At 39.3% G+C, this 26,569-nt stretch overlaps 1 protein-coding gene across 1 annotated transcript in view; it reads left to right on the forward strand.

The window, feature by feature from the left end:
* Positions 1-26,569, forward strand: part of LOC138715492 (protein bunched, class 2/F/G isoform-like) — a 717,347-nt gene that overhangs the window by 240,389 nt on the left and 450,389 nt on the right. Inside the window, exon 2 of the mRNA XM_069848460.1 lies at positions 402-623. Within this exon, the coding sequence (XP_069704561.1) occupies positions 402-623 (222 nt within the window). The remainder of the gene's footprint in view (positions 1-401; positions 624-26,569) is intronic.

Below are 26,569 nucleotides of genomic sequence, written 5' to 3' on the forward strand. Positions count from 1 at the left end.
AACACCAATTTTCCCATTTGGAAATCCTACTTTCGGCTCTTCGAATTCAACGAAAACTTCCAGTCACTACTGATACAGCATGAGCTACGTTTCGGTCATCAATGATTTTTATTTTTTGGCAATTCTAAGTCCGATTGTGCTGGTGAGGTCTGGTGGGGCAAAGAATATGCATTCATTGTTGTTATTGAATTACGTGCAGAAGAGCTAAGTGACTTGCATGAAGAATTGCCCAAATATCTCATATTTTGGAAAAGTAACAAATACAATTCAATAGTGTTGAGGAGTTGCCTACTAATTGAAAGTAGAACAAATTCAAACTTCGAATGTTGCAGGATGCCTGAAGGCACGATTTGTGCTAGGGAGGAATTTCCTGATATGTCCGACTGTTCTGTTGTTCCCAGTTTCACTGGGCTGGCCCGTGCTCTCGCAACGTCGAGCAGGCATATTTGTCGCCCTCGTGGGGCCAGTTCTACAGAGGACTCCATACCATCCTCTGCGGTCAGTACCGATGGCTGCAACATATGTCAACCATCTGCGACAGGGGTCCAACAGGGATCTGTCCCTGTAGGTTCAAGTCGGGCCACATCGCCAGTGCCGTCTGGCGGGGATGGTGAGAAACACAGGTAGGGCAAGCTTTTTGCCTGCCGTCCAACCTGTTCGTGTTTTAAACCTCTAATCCATCCGCTATAAAGATTATTGGTGTTGCTGAGAGAATTTTTGTTGTTTGTTCCGATGGTGTAGACCAGTTTTGTTTGAATAATCAGTAGTTTTATGATTGAATTAACTTCGTTATGTTGATAAATATTTAATTGGCAATAGAAAGAACTAAGTGTTTGTGGAGCCTGATTGGTGTTCGTTGCTACTACTCAGCTTTCATTTTTGTGTTTATGCCTCACGGAATCAGTCCTCGATTGCTAATGTTAACTATTTATCCAACTAATATTCATGCACGAACTCTAATTCATTTCGTTCTGTTTGTATTTTTGTGATTGTTAGTAACAGTGTTGTAAAGTTGTTACGCTAACTACATTTAATACAAAAGAAAATAAATTTTTATTCCAGCTGGGTCACCGAAGATATTTTCTTCAAGATTACCAGAATTTGTGTCTTCAGCATATACAGAGTATCCCGCAACGGGATGTCCATAGCTTACCTACGTGTTCCTGGGATTATTTTGAGTAAACAAATTCCAGTCAAATGGTCCGAATTGTAACGGTATCTGCAGAAAACACAATTCTAAATTAATAATTTTACTTTTTATTTACTTACAACAGTATGCAACCTGGTCGTAAGGGTGCAGTTCAGTTAATTCTGAACAGAATGTGCTCTGCTAATTTACGTAATTGTTGAGTTTCCAAACACCTTCATAGCTCAACATTATCTGCATTTGCTGCAGGCAGAATTATCATTGCTGTTGGAGGACGTTCCTCTTCTTACCAGACAAGGCATGCGGTTGCATCAAGATGGTGCACCTCCACACTTTTGCAGGTGTATAACTGCATTTTTAAATCAATTTCCACATCGTTGGATTGGCGGACAAGGTCCAGTGGCTTGGCCACCAAGGTCACCAGATCTGTCTCCATTAGATTACTTCCTTTGGGAGCACATGAAATCAGTTGTGTATGCTGCTCGGTCGAACACAAGTGTCGAACTTCTCGGGAAAATAATGGACTGCAGTGAAGGCTTGAGAATTGATGGCGGCGTTACAATAAGAGCGATACACTCTCTTACAGAGCTCAAAGATGCCGCTACAACCATGGTGGTCATTTCGAACCTCAAATGTGACAATTCAGAATGTGTATTCCTTAAAACCGTTGCAATTCGGACCCATGTTGATAAGAATTTTTCACTCAAAATAATTCCAGTAACACATAGGTAAGCTATGGACATCCCGCTGAGGGACATACTGTATACAGGAATGCGAATTATCTTTGCTGTGAAAGTATATAGATTTTCCTGCCTCTGCACCTAACTTTAGATGTCTTGGATACGATCAGGGTTGGAGAACTAAAAGTAAAACACGAAATTTTACTCTGTAGATCATTAGAAGTATCGTGAGTTAGACATAACAAGCAGGTTGATATCACAGAGGTGATGTGCAAACCGGGTTGCTATAGGACTGACGGGAGATGAAAAATTTATATTTGTAGGCCTACCTTTTTTCATTGTTATACATATAATGTAGTTTTTTTCTTTATACGGATGAGGGACCCGAAGGCTACCACCGCAGCCCGAGACTTATTGTGCCTTAAGGATAGTTTACACGAGGACACTAGATTTCGCAACTGGTTTTTATTTGAATGCGCATGCGTGAAATGTAATGGTGACACTGAGTTACGACACTAGAAAGTTTCGGCTGCTTTCAACTTTGGTGAAACGGAACAAATGTATTTTCAAGACGTTCTGAGATTAAATACGTTCTGATCTGTGGATTGATTTGCTAAATGCAATGGGGAAGTGAAGAAATTATTAAGTGTCTTGATTTATAAGCAGAGCAAACGTGTTTGTGGGATTTCAGTAACCCAAACTTTAAAGATAATAAAAAAAAATTGAACAGTTTCTAAGTCGTTCTCAAATGATATGATAACTTTTGATATCTACAACAGCTGGGCAACTTTCGGTGCTGGACCCCGGACTCATTTCACCGGCATTATCACCTTCATATCATTCAGACGCTAAGTAACCTAGATGTTGATACAGCGTCGTAAAATAACCCAACAAAATAAAATAAAAGATATCTACAACTATGTCTTTCAGTAAGGTTGTAGAACAGGCCAGCACAAACAGCGCTCAACGAGCGCGCGCGCTCCTTGGGAGCGGGAGAGCGGTCTTTACCCTCGCCGAAACGGAGAGGAAGATACGTCAGAATGACACAGACTTGCTTTAGGTAGAGGAGAGGGAAATGACCACTCAGTTATCTAGTGGAGTGCAATGTGTAGGCCTATTCTCAGTAATTGTTTCACGTTGCTTACCTACTGCTACAATACAGTATGGAGGAATCTAAAAGACGGAACATAACATTTAGGGGAGAGTCGGGTAGTATCGGACATCGGGTAGTATCGGACAGTGCGTTTCTTTCATCTACCACCATATGGTAGTACCTGAATGACATAGTTACGTTTCTCTATGCGACATCACAGAAACGTAACCATGTCAATCAGGTACTATGATCGTGTGGTAGATGAAAGAAACTCACTGTCCGATATTACCCGATGTCCGATACTACCCGACTCTCCCCTAACATTTAACGATTTACAGCTCGAACTTATTGATCTTCAATGTGACCTAAGGGCTAAAGATCGTTTGAATAATACTACTAGCCTGGTTGAGTTTTACAAGACTAAACATTAGCAATAATATCCACGACTACACAGGCTGGCTGTGAAAATGATTGCTATGTTTGTCTCAACATTTATATTTGTGAGCAACTGTTTTCTATAATCAACTTTAATAAAGGCAGGCATCGAACATCTGTAACTGATGTTTCATTACGATCAGTAGGCTACTGTTCCTTTGAGCTGCAACAGCATAAAACCTCGTTTTGATGTACTGAGAAATAAAAATATAACAAAGTGATATTGTACATTTAAGTAGCTATAGAATTTCTATTATTTCTGTAAAATAAATATTTTTTTATTAATTAATAATAGTCCACGATAGTTTTGCAAACACTGAAGGGGAATTCATTTCATGAACCTCGTAATAGTACTTCCTTTTGTGTATATTTTGTACGAGATCACCCCTTCTTCCAGTCCGCCCTTATACAGAGCGCAGCTAATATCTGCATTCCGCTCATGAACTGTGAGCCGGCTCGGAGAGCGGAAACCTTGTGCAGGCCTGTTGTAGAACATCCTAAATGTGATCTTCCCTTTATTCATACCATAGTTCAGACTCCTTCCTTTATTCTTTTCTCACTTTTTAAGGTCAGTAGTAACATCTCAGGTGATACTGTAGCATTGAAGAAATACAAAAGTTGTCATAAAACTACAGAAGTGTCGCCATGTAAACAACTTCCTACGTAATTATTTTCATGAAATTAGTTGCGAAACCTAGTGTCGTCGTGTGAACTAGCCTTTGCTCTTCTCTCTGCGAATGATTGTGGGTGTCCGACTGGTCGCTCTTGTAGATATCGTAACTCAGCTAATGTGCCGTCTGTCGTTTCAGCTATGTAGGCTTAAGGTCCGATGAAGTCTCACTCTCTAAGTAGCACACTTCGCCCTCTGGATTGATGCCAGTTACAATAGTGCATCCAGCTGCACTTGGTAGATACTATTGAAATGAAGAGCGACGGTAGAATGATAGAGGAAAACGGGAGAATCTCGAGAAAAACCCTCAGAAAACTTGGATTTGTCCACTACAAATGCGATTCGTCATAACCGGGATTTGAAGCCTGGTCCGGTCATCGTAGTCTGTGCTCTGCAAACTGAGCAGCAAGGAGGCCATCTAGTGTTACCAAGTTTTAAAATAAGCCACAGTCAAATGGCACAGTTCGAGTCATACGTACGACGTATACACAAACACGAGTGTGGAAGTATGACTTGTTGAGTTTTTATGACTCATGTAAAGGTGCGTCAGAAAGAACGGATGGATTTCAAACTGTCGATACGCAACGAGGAGAGAGATATAGTGAGGGGGACCACGACTGTTGGGTCAGCCATAGAATGCAGTTTCAGTTGAGAACATGGTGTTGGTCTGACGTACAACGTGCTTTCATCGTAAAGACATTTTTGAAAAATTAAGAGTCTGTGATCGCCACTCAGGACTCATTTTGACATCGGACGTCACGCTAGGATTCCAACTCGGAATACAATTTTGCGGTGGGTGGCTTCACATCGTACCACAGGTTCAACATTAAAGAAGAAATCACCTGGACGAACACGGAGCGCGTGTACACCTGCAAATGTGGAGACAGACAGTAGGTTGTCCGGCCACCTCAACGATCAGACCGCAAACATGCTAATGCACTGAGATTGTCCGAGGCTACTTCTTTCTTTGGGACCATTTGAAGGCGTAAGTTTGTAAACATCGATCACATACACTGGACGAACTGAAGACAGCGATTCGTGAAGAAATCGTGGCAATTGTACCAGCTATGACTGTGAAAGTGATGCCTATATTGAAAGCCAAGGACATCATATGGATGATGTTGTTTTCCATAAATAAACTGCATGTATTGGTGAATATGTTGATAACAATAAATTTTTGATTTGATGAATCCTTACAATTTTCTTGCCATGTGAAATCCATCCGTTCTTTCTGACGCATCCTGTATAAACATCAGGTTATTGAAGTTTCATCGTCGTCCTCGTCATCATAACCAACAGTTATTAAATTGTTGTTCCGGTTACATTAAGCCTAAATAAATGAAAACTATTACAGAAGTACCCCAACGTTTTCTGATTCCTTCCCATTATTGGTGACTAATACAATATTCGTTCAGGGTTTAGGAATATGAATGAATGAATAGCCCGGTAATGTCCCATGTAGGGCAAAGGCCTCCTAAGAAAGGGGTGGCTCGATGTAACTTACTTGGTGAGCCATTCCAAGTAAGACTTGTGGCTCCCTGATATATATCACTGACACTAACTTTCCTCTTACAAGCTATTTACACTTTAGATTGTACAGGGACATCATTTTATTTTTACTAACATTTTTAATATTAACTTGCCTATACCTCTGGATCAACGCCGTTTGCTACTCCCTTCCACGACTGGAGTTCGATGATACTGGCGTAATATACAAACAAATCACTTTACTAGGTATAGGAGGGAAGAAAAGTAGTTCATCCATTTACGTAAACTAGGAAATATTGCGCTTTTGGAGTTTGATCAGTTTCATTAGGTTTTTGTTTAATCAAAATACAGTACGGTATTAACAGTGAGTGTTTTTACTCACGAACTGAGCTGTCCATGTGAACGTATTCATTATGCAGTGTATATTATACTGTCTACAGCACATTAGCGTACAATATAGAGAATGAAGTTAAATTGAAAAATAATCACAATATGGTTATTTAAACACATTTTTGAAAATGGTGGCCGTTCATTTCGATACAGGCTTCAGTTCTAATGTGCATATTATCGCACTATAGACTATTGTACCTAATTCCAATTAACAGTTTCGTCCATCGTACTAGTAACTCATGTTGAAATAATTCTGTACCTACTCTATAAAAGAGTACCTTACGTACTGTAAATTCAATCTTCACTTCTGCCCTATACGAAAAGATAAAATTACTCAGACATGATATCTACTGTCCGTCCAAGTGGTTAATGTCGTAGGGTCGTAGAAAGGGAGGAAATCACGTGACAGTTAATTACTTGACGAGGACCTTTTATTTAATGTATTTTAAACAGTTGTATAATATTACGTAGACGTCCAATTTCTAACAGAAATTAATGTTCTCAGAAAAGAGCTAAGACAGCCGAGCCATTAGCTGGCGAATAAGCTGTCGGGGGAAACCGGGATACGACGTAGGCAAATGGACAACAGTACCTGTGCGAAAATGATTCAATATTGAAAGCTCTTTCGTCACTGGAAAACGCGAACATATTTTTGGAACGTACTGTTTACTATGACCGTGAGGCTACTATGACTGTATATGCGGTCTTGGATATGTGTGGAGGACGGTTGAACTTCATTAGTAGAAGGGGTGGGAGTGAAGTACATTCAAAAACTCAGGTACAATAAAAATTGAAGTAAAAATAAAATGATGTCCCTGTACAATGTTTACTTCACTTAAGTGTTACTCTAGTTCGCGTGTCTTGCTATTCTTGACCACTGTTTTCCGGCCCTCGCTGGGAGTATGTCTGCCCTCTGCGCCTTGGTCGTCCTTGTCTTCTCTTCCCCGTGTATGGTTCCCACATTGTAGCTGCGTACGCCCATCTTTCTGGATTTAGCCTTGCCACGTATCCTCCCCACTTCCATTTTAGCTTTGTTGCCCTTTCCAAGACATCCGCGCAGTTCTTCGTTTGAGATCCTGTCGTGGAGTGAGTTACTTAGGGACAGTGTTGCCAACAGTTGTTCGTATAATCCCGCTAGATGGCTATCGAAAACCCGCGATTTTCTAACAAATATCTCTAGATTTTAATGTATACTTATTATTCAATAATAATAATAATAATAATAATAATAATAATAATAATAATAATAATAATAATAATAATAACAATAACGGTCAAGATAGAGCATCCACCCGCCAATGTAACTAATATTGCACGCTATTATCATTGCCAATGTGGCGCTATAAAACAATTTTGAACACTTTTATCATAGACACATATTTAAATTCTTATTGCATGATATAATATGTTACTGTTAAAATCCAAAATTCGACAAAACCAGTTTCAATTAGTAAAAACTACTGTAGTTTTAAAATGTAGATAGCAGTGGCGTAGCATGAAATTTTGAGCAGGGGAAGCTAACTCAAGTTGTCTTTCATGTATGAGGAAACGTATTGCGTCTTAAAATAAATAGTAGTCGATGTCAAGTCAGCAGTCCGAAGATTGGTTGGAACCTCATAAGTAACACCAATAAGGCATCACTTCAAATGGTACATAGTAAAATATAATTTGATGGTTTACACATATCTCTATAGACACATACAATACGTATAATTTAACATTAGCTCACTCCCTGTCATATTTAGAAAAGCCACAATATTAACGGTCAATAGATACAGTGTTAGTAAAATTACATCAATCAACGTTAAAAGCCACTGGCGTAGCTCTGTCGGCTAAGGCGCTTGCCTGCCGATCCGGAGTTGCGTTCGCGCGCGGGTTCGATTCCCGCTTGGGCTGATTACTTGGTTGGGTTTCTTCCGAGGTTTTCCCCAACGCAAGGCAAATGTCAGGTAATCTATGGCGAATCCTCGGGCCTCATCTCGCCAAATACCATCTTGCTATCACCAATCTCATCGACGCTAAATAACCTCGTAGTTGATACAGCGTCGTTAAATAACCAAGTAAAAAAATCAACGTTAAAATCTTTATCAGAAGATTACTTTTGACTACATAAATTAGTGTCAGGAACTGTTATTTCACTCATTATTTATTATATCAGCTACAGTGCACACTAACACTTCAACTGAACACAACACACGAAAGGGATAACTCGGAAGCTAATTCTTTCCAATGCTAAAGCTAGCTTCTTGAGAGCCTTGCGACCAGGGTAATTTAGTTAGAAAGGGATGGAAAATCTGCGGGGTGCGTTACATAGAAGGATGTGTGAAAGAAACAGTCTGTGGAGGGGATTGTAAGCTGGTGTGTGCAGGCTTTATGTTTACTGCTGCATCACAAATCATCCTGAACTGCCGCATCATAACATTTAAGACATACTTATAAATTGTATTAAAATTAATAAATAATATTGTTCATAAATTGCAGTTTATTATGGAGTTATTAACTGGGGAAGCTGAGCTTTTTAGCTTACATTGACGCTACGCCACTGGTAGATAGGTAGAAAGCGAATTTTCGTAAGATCTAGAATCAGTGACAGGTCAGGTTTGGTTTGTTTAGTTTTTTTTAGGCTTTCACCAAACAAAAACCTAAACAAACCAAACCTAACCTGACACTGATTCTAGATCATACGAAAACTCACTTTCTATCTATCTTTATTTGCTTAAACTAGTTTTTACTAGTTGAAACTGGTTTTGACGGATTTTGGGTTTTAACGGAACATATATATAATATGGAATTATCACTATATTAACACATCCATTATTTCACAAAACACACACTGAACGAATTAAATGTAATTATGAAAGCTTATAATGCTAATATGAATTTCATTTCAGAAATTTTAAAGATTAAAAACCGCTAGTTTTTCCGCTAAGCGGGATAATATAATTTTACCCGCGAGACGGTTATCCAAAAAAGCTAGATTTAGCGGGAAAACAGCTGAATTGGCAACACTGCTGAGGGATATGACAGTAGTTAAATCTATACAGAAGATACGGTCACGTTATTTTGCCTTGTACTTTATTATTATCATCATTAAACTTGCATTATTATGTTTTTTCATTGTCTACATCAAGCTCCAACTTCATTGAAGTTCTTCTAATATAAATAATGTAATAGTAATATGCGTTACAAGAGCGGTATGTTGACGTTTTCATGTTCGAGGAAAAGATTGAAAAAGCGAAACGTAGTTGAGCTTTTTTAATTTCCGAGAACATGAAAACAAACATACCGCTCGTGTATCGTACATTATTTTGTGCGAAGATCGTTTATTACATACCTGAAAGAGGAATTTCTAATTAGTTGCAATGAAATCTCCATGTTGGTTTCTGTTTAATGACGGCAACTTCGGAAAACCAAAATATCTTTCTTCAACATTGTTGCTATAAAATGTTTTCTGTGTTTACTATACTCCAGCAGGCCGTGATATACGTCTGTCTTTTTTTTTCCCCCAGTCTATGATGAGTCTGGAATCTTGTTGATTTTTTCACGGCTTCCTTAATGTTACTTGCATTACAAATGCAGTAACTTTTGTGGTGTTGTAGAGTTTACTTAATTTTTGCAAATATTGAAAAACAATAATTAACAGTGCAATTTAGGTGAAATTGCAGTGGTAAGTTTCCAATTTATAATTATTACTATATTGAACGTCTTTAAAAATAATATGTTAAAAGCCTAAAGCAGTAAAATTAATATGACGCTTAAGCGGTAAGAATAGGGAAATTGTTGTGTGTGTTACGTTGGGGATACTGAATGTGGTATTTCACACTTACCGCGTATTGGTTTTGTGCGGAAAGCAAGCAAATACGCACGATCTCGCACAAAAGATTGTTACAGTAATGTAGAGGCTATCGAACAGCCGTCCTAGCTTAGAGATGGTCCTTCGCCTCTTGCAGCCCCAACTTAGATACAATCTCTAGCTGACGAAGTCGTTGCAAATTACAAGTTACTGTTAATAAGAAGTTATAACATTTTAATCATAATATAGGCTACTATGAGTATTAAATACTATTTCTGTTCTCTGGTTCGAGTTTGAACACTGGCAATTCGAAGTGTTTCTCGAGAAAAATTAATATGAAACCGATACTGTATGAAGTGGTCACTATATCTTAGATTTTTTTCTACAAGACAACACATATACCTGGTCAGATATCTATATAGTTTTTTTAAATGTTTCCAAATTAGCTTGATAGATAATCTTGGTGCGTAGTTGTCGATCATACAGAGTTCAAGGAGTCAAAAGATAATGATGTATAAATAAATGTACCACTTGATAATTCATAATTTGCGATGCGGTGGAATAACATACGGCAGAAACATGCCCATAATGCGTATGTTATGTTTCGTCCTCAGTAGCATTCGTGACGGTAACCTTAGAGTAAATAATGGGCCATTTGTTAAAACCACAAGGTAAAGAGAGGCCACCAGTCCATGTAATTCATGACCAAGGCCATCCATCATTTGCAATTCACGTGATAGCGCAGTGACGTCATTGTTATCGTAAGGTGGGAAGTAGCGAATGTCTTACTGCTTTGTTTACCTTTCACTCGAGATACGGCGAATAGCTCGAAAAGACGTTTTCAAGGTTAGAGGCAATAAACTTGTACTCGCCTAACATACTCAGGAGCCTTTTCCAATAATGAAACAATGGCCTCTTAGACTAGACGCAAATTATTTCAGCTGTATCTTCTCGAATATTCAGTTCTCAGCTGTCAGTAAAAAATAGTCCATCACCAAGCTGTCGAAGAAGATAGTATATCTACTCCACACGAAAAAGTTCACTATTGGCGAGTTCCATACTTTTTACGAGGAGCTGAATAAATTCCTAGAAACGTTTTGTCAGCAGTGTCGTATGACACAAAGCTCATTCAAGAGCTGCTTCGATATGTTAAAACGATGCGTCACTAAACCAGATACCGGTACATTGTTTATAAGAAGAAAGGCTACAATAACAGTAAGGTATGTGTAATTTATATGTTTGTTTTATTACAAGATAATTGCACAAGCTATACGCAATTATTGGGGAGTACCGGTAATTGCAGGTAATTTTAGTGTTTCAGTAAGTTTTTACTCTTAAAACAATTTCCTGGACAATTTTTCTCAGGGGATAGAATGGATATTATCTTGTGCATGAAATATGAGGTTTTATTCCACAAATAAACTCGATTGAACATAGGGCCTTTTCCACCATTAAACTTTTCAAACCTACGAAAATTATTACTTTTGTTCCACCATTTCAACAATTTTGAAAAAGTGCAAAGTCATATGCTGAAAAGTTAAGAGTTTTTTTTGCAAGCATCTTTGCCATTAAGATTACACTAATTATTTTCAGCACATTTTTCTTTTGTATTAAAATATTTTTAGAAGAAATGTGATAAGAAGAGAACATTTACTATTAAGTGATTCGACTCAAGTGACGAGGAACACAAAACAGAAAATATAAAAACGAGATAAATTTCCATGTCTCAATTCTGTGAATGTTTTCAAACTACGCTAACTAGAGCAGATTATGTTCTTGAAAGAATTGGGCCTGTTCTATAACCAAAAACAAGAAGTGTATTTCTTTCATGTAAATGACAGTGATTAGTATAATTATTCATACAGTATATCTGCATTGACTATTATGTGTGCATTTCGAACTGGCGGATCAAGGTCACGTACAAATGTACAAAAGCACAAACCACGCACGAGTCACTGAACTGAAAACTGCTGACTGAAATACTGGTATAGGTCTCGCAAGTAGGGACTACCGACGGAAGGAATGCGAATGAAACAATACGATAAGGAAGAGCGGGTGACAGGAAAGGTCACGAGATAACTTGAATGATATTCAAGAGTACAGTCGTAAGAGAAATGACATCGATAGAATCAGTCTTGCGTTGTGATAGTTATAAAGGGTGCGTCAGAAAGAACGGATGGATTTCAAACTATCGATGCGCAACGAGGAGAGAGATATAGTGAGGGGGACCACGACTGTTGGGTCAGCCATAGAATGCAGTTTCAGTTGCGAACATGGTGTTGGTCTGGTGTACAACGTGCTTTCATCGTAGAGACATTTTTGAAAAATGAAGAGTCTGTGATCGCCACTCAGGACTCATTTCGACATCGGACGTCACGCTAGGATTCCAACTCGGAATACAATTTTGCGGTGGGTGGCTTCATTTCGTATCACAGGTTCAACATTAAAGAAGAAATCACCTGGACGAAATTCTATTGCACTGAGATTGTCCGAGGCTACGGTAAGATCTCGCGCCCTGCGACTTCTTTCTTTGGGACCATTTGAAGGCGTAAGTTTGTAAACATCGATCACATACACTGGACGAACTGAAGACAGCGATTCGTGAAGAAATCGTGGCAATTGCACCAGCTATGACTGTGAAAGTGATGGCGAACATCAGAAAACGCCTCGATGCCTGTATTGAAAGCCAAGGACATCATATGGATAATGTTGTTTTCCATAAATAAACTGCATGTATTGGTGAATATGTTGATAACAATAAATTTTTGATTTGATGAATCTTTACAATTTTCTTGCCATGTGAAATCCATCCGTTCTTTCTGACGCACCCTGTATTATGACTTTAGTTTGTTCCATTGCATGTCAATATGTCTCTTGTATCGCACGGTATTATTATTTCATTGTAATGTATGTTGCGCGTTTAATTAACTTCGAATTTTTCTCTTGCTACGTTTTTTTTTACTTCCACGGCGATGTCCTCATTTGTTAATTTTCTTGGAAGAGACAGTACTTCCATCGGCCCGCACCCCCCCCCCCTTCCCCGGCGTGCCTACATACACACGTAAAACAGCAAAACAGATAGCAACGCCACCATTGCTTTTCGGTAATCGTTCCTTGCGCGAGCTATAATTCCGGCTCTTCCAGCGACTTTAAGTGAGGAGAATGGTCCAGGATCGAGGTAAGCACACGTGGCAAATACAGTCCATTGCTTCACTTTGAGTCGCCAGTTCGAAATGCACAGATAATAGGAACGTGGAGTTGCAATGACTATCGACTGATACGCAGCTTCAGTCTGACGTCTTTCCACCCGAATACACGTGATGCGATTTTTATATTTATGCCGATAACGTCGATTCATAAATCGCCCCGACTTTTGCGATTACGTACAGGAGCATGCTCAGTATTATGTTATAACTGGAACTGTGAAAATTCAGGTGGCTCAAATTTTGCTTCTGGGACTGTACATAGTATACCAGAAGCAGTGTCAGTCGGGTGTATTCTGGCGTACCAACATAATTTGAGGTCGTGTATGGCGCGAAGATTCCAAAATCCTCAAGGGCTGTCCTTGTCATAGAGTCCCTTAACCCTTGAACCATCTGGAGTGCTGAGCGGTGGAGAATCTGTTCCAGTGCTGCACGAACACGCTCCGCATTCTCTAGAGTTCGAACTCTTCTCCTCCGACCTGGTGACTTCTGGTTCATAACGTTATCTGTGGCTCTCCATTGTCGGACCCACCACAAAATACTGTGTCGCTCTGGCACAGGAGCAAGGCGATCTTCATTTTTGCGTCGCAGTGTTCGCTGGATCTCTCACCTGTCAAGCGCCACCATCAGTGACTGCACCGGCCAACGTTCCATAATATACTCATTGCAGTCAGCTGTCACTGCATGCGCACGTTCAGTCCACCAGAATTGCCACCTGAACTTGGTAGATACAATATGGGCCACCGTGTAATTTTGAGTTTTCGTTTTATCTCAAGTTACGTACAATGTGAACCGTAATAACTCGTATAGCCTACTGGAGTCTGGCTTTATATTATAACAGTTATTCTAAGTATATTGAAAAGAAATACCAAATTCCTTCAAAGTTCACTCTGCATAGACCCAAACCATGTTAAAAATTGCAAGAATTAAAGGATGACTTAAAAGCTAGAGATAAGCCAACTTCCGTTTCTTAGGAACAAATATACAAAGAGTCACTTATCTCGAAGCACACAGCCGAAAAAAACTGAAATGTTTCTCGAAAGAAGAATCTATTAAACGATGTTTGATCATAGTCTTCGTGCATCTCTGAAACTAGAATAACTTCAACATATGTATACGTCTCTCTCGTGACAATATAACAGAATTACCGAAATGTCTAATGATGTTCAAGATCGGCTACAACAAAAATTTAAAGAGCTTAATGTGTCTCTTCTTAGCTATTGATGAGAGCAATGTCATCAAGGACACTGCACAATTAGCCATTTTTTTTTTGTTTATCAAATAACCAAATAATACAAATAATACATATGGAATTACCCCAGTGCGTTTATACGATCATTTTCTTATTGCGAAGAGGGCGAACAGAAATCCTAGAGCAATGGAATCATACTCTGTTGTGAAATCCTAGAGCAATGGAATCATACCCTGTTGTGTAAGACAAGAACGAGATGAGTGTACTTAACAAGTGGAATTGCAGCACCACCGGGAAAACCACAAGGATAAGCCAGATTCCGCTGAATCCGCGGATCTGGTTGAGGAATCGGGTTTTGCTCTAGGTGTCCACGACTCTTTTCACTGGCATAATGCAAACAGTGATCTTACTGACCATCTCCATCACCAGTATGTTCCGATTTCTTTTTCGAAATGAAGTGGAGTGAATGTCGTTGAACATTTATTATGATATAATGTTCCGAAACATGGAAGAATCGGAATAATTAATGAAATTTTTTAATGAACAAACAAGATTCAATAGCATTTAAATTCACGCATTAGCCTATATTAAGTAAATTATTATTAATTTTTGTATTCTTCGAAGTGACAACTACCGGGACGTTTGCCTAGATTTCTGGTAATGACGTAGTGATGAAAGATACGAAGGCGTATAGTACATTATTTATAGCTTTACATATTGGAGAATGCTGGGTTTGGAGTGAAATGCCTGCCCATAGGCAGAACACGTGTTGTGCGTGATTCACAAGAATTTACCGCCACTTACGGGGCATGTTTCTGAAGAGATGGTGAGCAAAAAAGTCACATAAATAAATGTCCTATTCTCAATATTTACAGAGTTACATTAATTTGAAATTGTTTGTAAAATAAAAGAATATTACAAATAGAGAATGAACCATTCTGAAGTATCATTTCTTTAATTGGCAAGTACTCTGAAGCTAAACATGTGCTGCGAACTCCTTAGTTGCTTCGTACAAACATCTTTTTCAGTTTTTAACTAGAAAATTACATTATTCTTACGCACTTATGAAACAATTGTTACAGATCACAGCACTTCCACCGACTTAATTCTTTGCAGTTCAGTTTTGTATCCTAATGTACAGTCTTAGAGAGTTTACAACACATTTTCAAAAAATGTCGCCGTTCGCTTCTATACACTTGGCCGCACACTTGTGAACCATACTCGTCGCTCTACGTAACTGCTTACGACTATCTTTGATTTCCGTAGCGGCATGCATGATGCGCGCAAGTAGTTCCTCACGTGTTTGTGACTTCGTTTGCTAGACAAGGTCCTTCATCTATTCTACGCATACGCTCACCAACATCTCCTGGATACTGAAGAAAGATATGAACGACTGTTCACTTCAGTGATGTTAAAATGAAAAGTGGCAGTGCAGACGAATAGCAGAACTAGAGGTTTAATTTAAATTTTCGTCCAAAACAAAGAGAATGGAAAGTATTTGGGTATTGAAATAGTTAATTACACTTTCAACATGCATCTTTGATTAATAGTAATATGCGTTACAAGAGCGGTATGTTGAAGTTTTCATGTTCGAGGAAAAGTTTGAAAAAGCGAAACGTAGTTGAGCTTTTTTAATTTCCGAGAATTGAAAGAAAACATACGCTCGTGTATCGTACATTATTTTGTGCGGAGATCGTTTATTACATACCTGAAAGAGGAATTTCTAATTAGTTGCAATGAAATCTCCATATTGGTTTCTATTCAATGACGGCAAATTTGCAAAACAAAAATATCTATCTTCAACATTGTTGCTTTAAAATGTTTTCTGTGTTTACTATACTCCAGCAGGCCGTGATAAACGTCTGTCTTTTTTTTCCCCCAGTCTATGATGAGTCTGGAATCTTGTTGATTTTTTCACGGCTTCCTTAATGTTACTTGCATCACGAATGCAGTAACTTTAGTGGAGTTGTAGAGTGTATTTAATTTTTTGCAAACATTTAAAAACAATAATTAACAGTGCAATTATGTGAAATTGCAGTGGTAAGTTTCCAGTTTATAATTATTACTATATTGAACGTCTCTAAAAATAATATGTTAAAAGCCTAAAGCAGTAAAATGAATATGTCACTTAAGCGGTAAGAAGAGGGAAATTCTTATGTGTGTTAGGTTGGGAATACTGAATGTGGAATTTTAGACTTTCCGCGGATTGGTTTTGTGCGGAAACCAAGCAAATACGCACGATCTCGCGCAAAAGTATAATAAATAAAGTACATAAATGAATAATTAAAAAAATAACTATTGTTTGTTTTTAGATGAGAGTCCCTCAGTACACAACATCGAATTATCGAAATTCTTACCTTCCATATTTTTTTGTTACCGGTATCTTTTTGTGGAAAATTATCGAAATTCTATTTTATGCAGTTTGAATTAGATGCGAAACGATAATAATTAAGCAGCCCGTTCTCGGGTAAAGATGATCACAGTTATAGCATCTCTGGATTTGGTACATGATAATCCGAAAAACCATCCCAACATCATCCATTTCTATTTCAATCCGTAGCAGATACCCAACTACCGCATGCGCATAAGATAATCCATGGTTTGTACATGAATCGCTTGTAGGAACAAACCTCACAAACTCGCAACCAAAGACAACAATCTGACTCATTGAGCACAACCCCGTCAGTGAAACAGCTGCTGCCACGACATTGTCACGTTCTCGCACTGGCTGCTTGCTGTCAAGGTCACGCGTTGTTCACAGCAATGCGTTCCAATAATGAAACGTAACTATGTAAATACTGAGAATAGGACATTTGTTTATATGACATTTTTTGCTCAAAATATCTTCAGAAATAAGCTCCGTAAGTGGTAAATCCTCATGAATCCTCCTGTATATACATACATACATACAAAATGGACCTGAAGTCACTCCCGAGTTCATCAACCGTTGAGGACTTAAAAGCCATTGAAAAGCTTTTCAAGAAATTGATTCGGATTAGATATTGCATTTTTCTAAAAAAGTGTGTTGTGTCCCAGATCGTATTCAAGGAAGATAACATGAAAAATGTGGGTAGTGACCTGTGGTGCAGGCTATATATACAGAGTGATTCAGAAACACGTGTACAAAGTGTGGAGATGACTTCTCCAAGAAAATAATGTCATGTACACCTGTCCGGAAATGCCTGCTTTACGAGTTACAACTTCTCACCAAACTTCGACGGCCTCAGCCCAAGTAGAGAGGTCTGCTTATCTTGTTGTAAATATTATACTCCTGCAGGTGGCCATGTATTAATGGTCTGGAATTTTAAATATACATTGCCATAACTGTCTTGTATAATGATGTCCGATGTGCAGTAATGTGGTGATGTAATGGCTGGTGGGACGCTTGCGAGAGACAACTGCTGTTAAAAAAATATGGCAACTGTGCATAACTAATTGATTTACTTTATTTTGGATCAGCGACAGATCTGGAGAATGGTGTAAGTCAGGCCGTCTAAGCTTGGCGAAAACTATATATGGAAGAATGCGTTCCTGTAGTCCGTTCTTAGACATAAATTTGATGCACGATACTGGAGATCCGGCCGGGCTCACATAAATCAGGTCAGCAATTATTATCCATTGAGTACGAAGTCTCTCAAAAGCAGTTCCACTCTACATTTTAAGGATATTATAGTACGAGTATTACTTTTGGTAGAAGTGTTACAAAGCCAACCTGGCATAACTATTTCACACCGTCCATAGCTTGTTAAACTGAACAACCAATACTAAGTACAGTATTTGTAGTTGTTGTAGGTTTGCTGCTTTCAATTCGGCTATTCGAATTGATGTAAGATTATCACTACGGTTCGGATATCAGGATAGGCACCCTTGGTCCGTGCTTTTTTTTTTTATTACAAACATTAACTAAGGCAATACTTTTACAATTCATTTTGTTTTCAGATCAATCTAGTTCAATATAATGAAAGTTTCAAGTTCAATCTACAAGATTTATCTATTTTGCAAATGTTTATTTGGTATAACATTGTATATGAAATATTAACGTTAATAGTTCATATACAATATTTCATATGTTATAGCAGCCACCGGCGTGGCTCAGTCGGTTAAGGCGCTTGCCTGCAGCGTTCGGGCGCGGGTTCGATCCCCGCTTGGGCTGATTACCTAGTTGGGTTTTTCCGAGGTTTTCCCCAACCGTAATGTAAATGCAAGGTAATCTATGGCGAATTCTCGGCCTCATCTCGCCAAATATCATCTCGGTATCACCAATCTCATCAACGCTAAATAACCTAGTAGTTGATACAGCGTCGTTAAATAACCAACTAAAATAAATAAAAAAAAAAATGTTATAGCAAATAAACATTTGCAAAATAGATAAATCTTATAGATCGAACTTGAAACTTTCATTATAAGGCTATACTGTCCATTCGCTGATGTTTTAGCTAGACTAGAGGTAGGGAGTGCTGTTCCCAGCAGTTAATGTTTGTAAACAAAACGCAAGGACCAAGGATACCTATCCTGATCCAGCCACTTTATCCGAACCGTAGTTATCAATTAATATTAGGTAGTATTTTGTGATTGTTTTATTCTTTTGTGGATCATACGAATGTGAATTACGAAGCTATTATAGCCTATAACTTTAACGGATTCTTTATTTGAGTTTGATACTTTAAACTACAATCTTACGGGTATTAAGTTCCAACTGTAATTGAAGTTTTAATAAGCAACAGTTATGGAAGCAGCTCATTTTCCGACTGCTTTACATGCACCGATTTCTGATTCATTGTTCTTGACTGAGTGATAATTTTTTGATACGTTTGTGGAATGGGCTTTGCAACTTTAAGTTGTGTATCGTATTGCAAATTGACCTGTGCTGAATGAAGACAGATTAACATCCTATCTTTTTCTTCTTTTTTTTTAATTAAAGGATTCCACGTACTAATACCATCATCATCATTACTCTTACCCTAGATCATATATACCCCAGATAGGTCGGCCTTATAGGCTTTGAAGTTAACAACTTTTGTCAGGTTTACTACGCTGCCATCTAGTTGTTACATAAGGAGTCACGTCATAATTCCCATTTGAATTGCATTAGCGACTGTATTGCCATCTCGTGTTCGTTTACGGCGGACAGGTGGCGATCCTGGCGGTTGTTCTCTTCAAAGTGCAAACGAATTTAACATAGCGATGACCTATCTGTTACATTATGTGATCTGGGCTCTTACTAACTGCTCCTTATGCAGAATGTGTGTTGATTTCCGTTGCAGAATCAAGTGGCATTGTTATATGCAGTGTTCGCTTATATAACACTGGTTAATCCTCCCCGCCGATTCTATATCCAGTATTTTCTTGTTTTGCAGGTGAGTTTGCGCAGTTGTGCCTATATACACGTAATGTGCGTGACCTCGATGGCAGTGGTAAGTTCTTGTCTGTAAGTGGTCTTATCTCAGTTGTGTGTTGGCTGTCTTGCACAATCACTATATAATATATAAACATGGATTCTATACAATTTATAAAACAGTTTATAGCCTTACGTACCTATACAAGAATATTTCTTCAAAAACTTAATTGTTGGAGCTTACAAATTCAGTTTCCTTCAGCCCCGAACCCTTTGCGAGGACGCTTTTTGCGTACCTTTTAAATTTCTCCTCCCAATTTTCCTCTTTCAGTTTAATTCATTTCAAATGATCTTTCAGAAAATATGAAGCAATGTATTAGTTTTCTGTTACAAGTACAACATTGATAAGGAAAATGATAATCATTTTAAATGAAAACGGAAGGACTTCGAGAAAATTTCGTTATCTCGTCATTAAAAGTGTATTTGTTTGTTTAATGAGGTTATTCAGTTACAAAATAACAGATATTTTTTTATTTTAGTAGGTTATTTTACGACGCTGTATCAACATCTCAGGTTATTTAGCGTCTGAATGAGATGAAGGTGATAATGCCGGTGAAATGAGTCCGGGGTCCAACACCGAAAGTTACCCAGCATTTGCTCGTATTAGGTTGAGGGAAAACCCCGGAAAAAACCTCAACCAGGTAACTTGCCCCGACCGGGAATCGAACCCGGGCCACCTGGTTTCGCGGCCAGATGCGCTGACCGTTACTCCACAGATGTGGACTATAACAGATATTATAGAGTCGACTTAATAACACATATTTGTTATAATGTTTAGAGAAATTTGTACACAACATTTGGACGTCTATAGGGTTAGTACGAAAGTTCGTCGCGTTTTTTCGCGGTGGCAAACGTTTTTATTTGAGATGAATATGACAGAAATTAATCAGTAAAATATATTCTGCTACACTATCTGTGACTCTCTGCCAACGTTGGGGTAGTTTTTAGATTCCGCGTCTGAAGAAATCTGCTGGTTTGGAGTTAAAAAAAGTCATCAAGCCAAGTTTTTAAAATATCTTCGTTATGAAAGGAATTCCCTGAAGATTGCTGAATAGAGAACGCAAAAGGTGGAAAACTGAGGGCGCAAGATCAGGAGAATTGGGCCTTATATTACGTTACACCATCAGGATTTGCCTATTATTTTAAATCTTACTACAGCGGAACCATAACTTACGCGATATTTTTCTTAAAATGCAGATGCCCCCCTGGAAATCATTAGACTCCTTCAATTTTGCATGCACATTTTTTCAGAGTGGGTCGCTGTTTGTTTGTGATGTAGAAGTCACTGACTGTTCGGCGCACTTTTACTGCATTGAAAGTGTTTAATATTGCCTTAGGAATTCTTTGTTTGTAAGGAGTGGGGGGGGGGGGGAATTGAAGCTCCCGCGTCAATATTCTTCTCCCTTATTATTTTCTTTACAGTGCTCTTGGACACATCATTTGCCTCCGTCACACGCTTGCGTATGTTTTCCAAATTTATTGTACCACCAGCTTCTATTTCCGTGTGTGTGTGTGTGTGTGTGTGTGTGTGTGTGTGTGTGTGTGTGTGTGTGTGTGTGTGTGTGTGTGTGTGTGTGTGTGTGTGTGTGTGTGTGTGTGTGTGTGTGTGTGTGTGTGTGTGTGTGTGTGTGTGTGTGTGTGTGTGTGTGTGTGTGTGTGTGTGTGTGTGTGTGTGTGTGTGTGTGTGTGTGTGTGTGTGTGTGTGTGTGTGTGTGTGTGTGTGTGTGTGTGTGTGTGTGTGTGTGTGTGTGTGTGTGTGTGTGTGTGTGTGTGTGTGTGTGTGTGTGTGTGTGTGTGTGTGTGTGTGTGTGTGTGTGTGTGTGTGTGTGTGTGTGTGTGTGTGTGTGTGTGTGTGTGTGTGTGTGTGTGTGTGTGTGTGTGTGTGTGTGTGTGTGTGTGTGTGTGTGTGTGTGTGTGTGTGTGTGTGTGTGTGTGTGTGTGTGTGTGTGTGTGTGTGTGTGTGTGTGTGTGTGTGTGTGTGTGTGTGTGTGTGTGTGTGTGTGTGTGTGTGTGTGTGTGTGTGTGTGTGTGTGTGTGTGTGTGTGTGTGTGTGTGTGTGTGTGTGTGTGTGTGTGTGTGTGTGTGTGTGTGTGTGTGTGTGTGTGTGTGTGTGTGTGTGTGTGTGTGTGTGTGTGTGTGTGTGTGTGTGTGTGTGTGTGTGTGTGTGTGTGTGTGTGTGTGTGTGTGTGTGTGTGTGTGTGTGTGTGTGTGTGTGTGTGTGTGTGTGTGTGTGTGTGTGTGTGTGTGTGTGTGTGTGTGTGTGTGTGTGTGTGTGTGTGTGTGTGTGTGTGTGTGTGTGTGTGTGTGTGTGTGTGTGTGTGTGTGTGTGTGTGTGTGTGTGTGTGTGTGTGTGTGTGTGTGTGTGTGTGTGTGTGTGTGTGTGTGTGTGTGTGTGTGTGTGTGTGTGTGTGTGTGTGTGTGTGTGTGTGTGTGTGTGTGTGTGTGTGTGTGTGTGTGTGTGTGTGTGTGTGTGTGTGTGTGTGTGTGTGTGTGTGTGTGTGTGTGTGTGTGTGTGTGTGTGTGTGTGTGTGTGTGTGTGTGTGTGTGTGTGTGTGTGTGTGTGTGTGTGTGTGTGTGTGTGTGTGTGTGTGTGTGTGTGTGTGTGTGTGTGTGTGTGTGTGTGTGTGTGTGTGTGTGTGTGTGTGTGTGTGTGTGTGTGTGTGTGTGTGTGTGTGTGTGTGTGTGTGTGTGTGTGTGTGTGTGTGTGTGTGTGTGTGTGTGTGTGTGTGTGTGTGTGTGTGTGTGTGTGTGTGTGTGTGTGTGTGTGTGTGTGTGTGTGTGTGTGTGTGTGCGCGCGCGCGCGTGCGACGGTTAATTTACGGTCTCATGTTTACTGGAACTTTTTTGATTCTCCTCGTTTTTACTTCTCAACCCTAAGTTTTTGACTATCACTTTTGAAACACCCTGTATAATTTCCGGGCGGCAGGAAGTTGTACGCTACCTCCACATAACGTCTATCATTCTGCGCGCGTCCTCGATTCGGGTGATGCTCAAGCAGTGAAAGATTAGCATTCGTGTCGAGTGCGAGCGATGATGCGTTTTGTATCGGTTTTCTGACCAACATCAAAGGACGCATGTGCGTACAATAAACGTGTAGCGAAACTGCAATAATATTATCCACAATACCGGGTTGAAATCATGATTGTACCAAGCAGCACGTATTACACATCCAGCTCTTAACAATAAAAATAAATGACTCGTGTTTGGGAATGACCTTTAAGCATGCCTTCAGTGTCGATATTCCTGCAGCAGATATCAGGAGTTTTGTTTTGTTGACTAAAATAAATTTGAAAGGGTTATTTATGAAAGGGCCTAAGTCTTGAATATTAGTAAATTGTTAGTAATTTAAGAAAAACTGCTTACAGGCCGAAATTTTGAAATTAAAGCTGAAATAAAAATTGTATCATAAATTCTACTAAGCATTAGAGTGTGCGATTAGGGAAAACACGGAAATTTTACTTGAAGCAAGTAGAGCGATCGGTTTGGAAGTAAATCCCGAAAAGACAAAGTATATGATTATGTCTCGTGACCAGAATATTGTACGAAATGGAACTATAAAAATTGGAGATTTATCCTTCGAAGAGGTGGAAAAATTCAAATATCTTGGAGCAACAGTAACAAATATAAATGACACTCGGGAGGAAATCAAACGCAGAATAAATATGGGAAATGCGTGTTATTATTCGGTTGAGAAGCTCTTATCATCCAGTCTGCTGTCCAAAAATCTGAAAGTTAAAATTTAGAAAACAGTTATATTACCGGTTCTTCTGTATGGTTGTGAAACTTGGACTCTCACTCTGAGAGAGGAACATAGGTTCAGGGTGTTTGAGAATAAGGTGCTTAGGAAAATATTTGGGGCTAAGCGGGATGAAGTTACAGGAGAATGGAGAAAGTTACACAACACAGAACTGCACGCATTGTATTCTTCACCTGACATAATTAGGAACATTAAATCCAGACGTTTGAGATGGGCAGGGCATGTAGCACGTATGGGCGAATCCAGAAATGCATATAGAGTGTTAGTTGGGAGACTGGAGGGAAAAAGACCTTTAGGGAGGCCGAGACGTAGATGGGAAGATAATATTAAAATGGATTTGAGGGAGGTGGGGTATGATGATAGAGACTGGATTAATCTTGCACAGGATAGGGACCGCTGGCGGGCTTATGTGAGGGCTGTAATGAACCTTCGGGTTCCTTAAAAGCCATTTGTAAGTAAGTAAGTAAGCATTAGAGTGTGAAACTTAGTCCTCTTGATATCTAAATCGATGTATCTACACCCAAAGAGCAGTTATTACATTATAAACTCATGTTCACAAAATTAGAGACTTAGGCCCTTTCATAAATAACCCCTTCTAATATACTGGGTGTTCATTTCAAAGTGCGTCATAACGTCACTGTTGTGAGTCAGCGATTTGAAGCGAGTTTCAGCTTTTATGTCAGAGAAGTTGCCTATTAATCAAGGCGTTCAATCTGAACTTGAGAGCGTGTACGGTATAACTTGAACGTCGTAGCAACAGATGGCTGTCTGTAAAGTCTGTGTGCTACCATAACCTCTTTCGAACTGTGTTTTGCGCCGGCAAGTCGTACGCAGGGTATTTGTTATCATCGGTTGCGTACGGCAACATTCCACAGTAGAAATCAAATGCTCCGTGTCCATACTGACCGTCGTAGTTAATGTCAACAAATACGTAACCCTGTCCCCATATTCCGACAGTAAGAAAAAAACTCGCCTAAGTACGTGTTTACAAACAGTTCACATTCATGCCACTACAGGCGTTACCGTACGTATCGGTAAGTACTCTTCAGAATGAACGCCGTACTTGCTAGGCAACTTCTCTTGCACATAGGTAATACGCCTCTGCGGAAGTGTAGGAAGATTGAATTGTCTAGGCTTATCGACTAGGTCACATGACGGCATTCAGCGAGCCATGACACACTTTGAACTGAACACCCAGTACTATTCAATAACACTAATTCCAGCTGTTCTAGTGTAAGAAGCCTCATTCAATTCCCATTCGCTCAGATACAGCCATTGTTGTCGCAAGACTTTGAAATTGGAACTTCACTGCATGAAAAAACGAATGTAGGTTCTCTGTTACAGAAAACAGTATTTTACACTTCAAATTGAATCGATGCCCTTTCACTTCTTTGGAATTGAAGAAGATACTAGAAACGTCATACTTTATTGTGGAGCGTCTGAGAGGTTTTCCAGAAAAGAGGACATTTTTCCATTTCCTTAAAAATTCGGACGCATAGTTTTCCAGAGCTGGACAGGAGGACGTTTGTAAGCCTAAACCAGGGTTGCCAGTACGACTATAGTCGTACGCATACGACTATTTTGACTAATTGTAAGGGGTACGACCGCACTGTATGTCGTATGCAATTTTGTACGACTATTTCACTTGAAGGGGAAAATAATTGAAAACACATAAAGTTGCTTTATAATTAAAATAAAATTATTGGTTAATTCGTCCCTTTTACACAAGTTTTCTTCATTTGTTATGTCCTGGACTAACATGAAAGAAACATGTTTTTAAGAGGGGGGGGATGCTTTGAAAATCGATCTGGTAATGACACCTGTATTATATTTTGAAAAGTTACATATACATTTACGATACTTATTATACAGTCTGCAACAATTGAAAAGAATAGGTAACACATGAGAAGATTTTTCTGTAGCTACATTGGAAAGAACTCAGATAAAATTCTAATATTAAACTGTGCACGTTGTAAACAATGAAATGTTACACATCTGGAACTTGAAGAGAAAATACTCTGGCAGTTTTGTCATCTGAAGAAGACAACAGGGTTCTGCAATCAGTAGACAAAGACATATCAAGAATACAGTTTGAGTGTCCAAGCAATGGATTCTGCAATTCACCATTTCTTCCATCATACAATCGAATGCTTCCATTATTATGGTAATTATGCTTGCTATGCAAGTCGTAATTTTTCATCTTGAGCTCTAGGTTTCACATACACGGCTCGGTTGTAACAAAGTAATACGAGTTTAATTTTATTAACTTCCTTGTTTTTTTTTTTTTTTACTTTGTTATTTAACGACGCTGTATCAACTGCGAGTTATTTAGCGTCGATAAAATTGGTGGTTGCGAGGTGGTATTTGGCGAGATGAGGCCGAGGATTCGCCATAGATTACCTGACATTTTCCTTAAGGTTGGGGGGAAAACCTCGGAAAAACCCAACCAGGTAATCAGCCCAAGCGGGATTCGAACCCGCGCCCGAGTGCAACTCTGGATCGGCAAGCAAGTGCCTTAGCCAACTGAGCTACACCGGTGGCACTTCCTTGTTTGTTCGACAAATAGGTTATATATACGTTTATTTTGCGATTATTCATGAATTGCGTAATGACATGAAGGTGATAGGGCCAGCGAAATGACTCCGGCGCCGAAGGTTACCCAGCATTTGCTCTTTATGGGTTGAGGGAAAACCTGGAAACTATCTCGACCAGATAACTCGTCTCACCCGGGATTTCAACTCTGGCCCGCTCGTTTCACAGTCAGACGTGCTAACCATTACTACGCAGCGGTGGACTAGAAGTACAGGGTCATCACTTTATTTTTACCAACATTTTTAACATTAACCTGGCTATACTCGGAAACACTGTTGCCCCCCCTTCCATTACAGGAGTTTCATGTCACTAGTGCAATATGTAAACAAATTATTTTACTGGGTATAGGAGGAGAGAAAAATAGTGTATCCATTTATGTTGTAGGGAAATACGATATTACGATTTTCAGTTTGATCATCACTTTTGCGGAATTTATCAAAATAGAGTAGAGTAGTAACATTTTTTTTTTTCTCAAAAACTCAACTTTTCAGGCGGCTATGTTTGTTATGTAATGTCTCCTTTATTTAGCATATTAATTATTGGTGTTAACATATAATATAGAGAGTCCACACCTGTGGAGTAACGGTCAGCGCGTCTGGCCGCGAAACCAGGTGGCCCGGGTTCGATTCCCGGTCGGGGCAAGTTACCTCGTTGAGGTTTTTTCCGGGGTTTTCCCTCAACCCAATACGAGCAAATGCTGGATAACTTTCGGTGCTGGACTCCGGACTCATTTC

Source organism: Periplaneta americana, chromosome 15, assembly GCF_040183065.1.
Source record: "Periplaneta americana isolate PAMFEO1 chromosome 15, P.americana_PAMFEO1_priV1, whole genome shotgun sequence".
NCBI lineage: Eukaryota > Metazoa > Arthropoda > Insecta > Blattodea > Blattidae > Periplaneta > Periplaneta americana.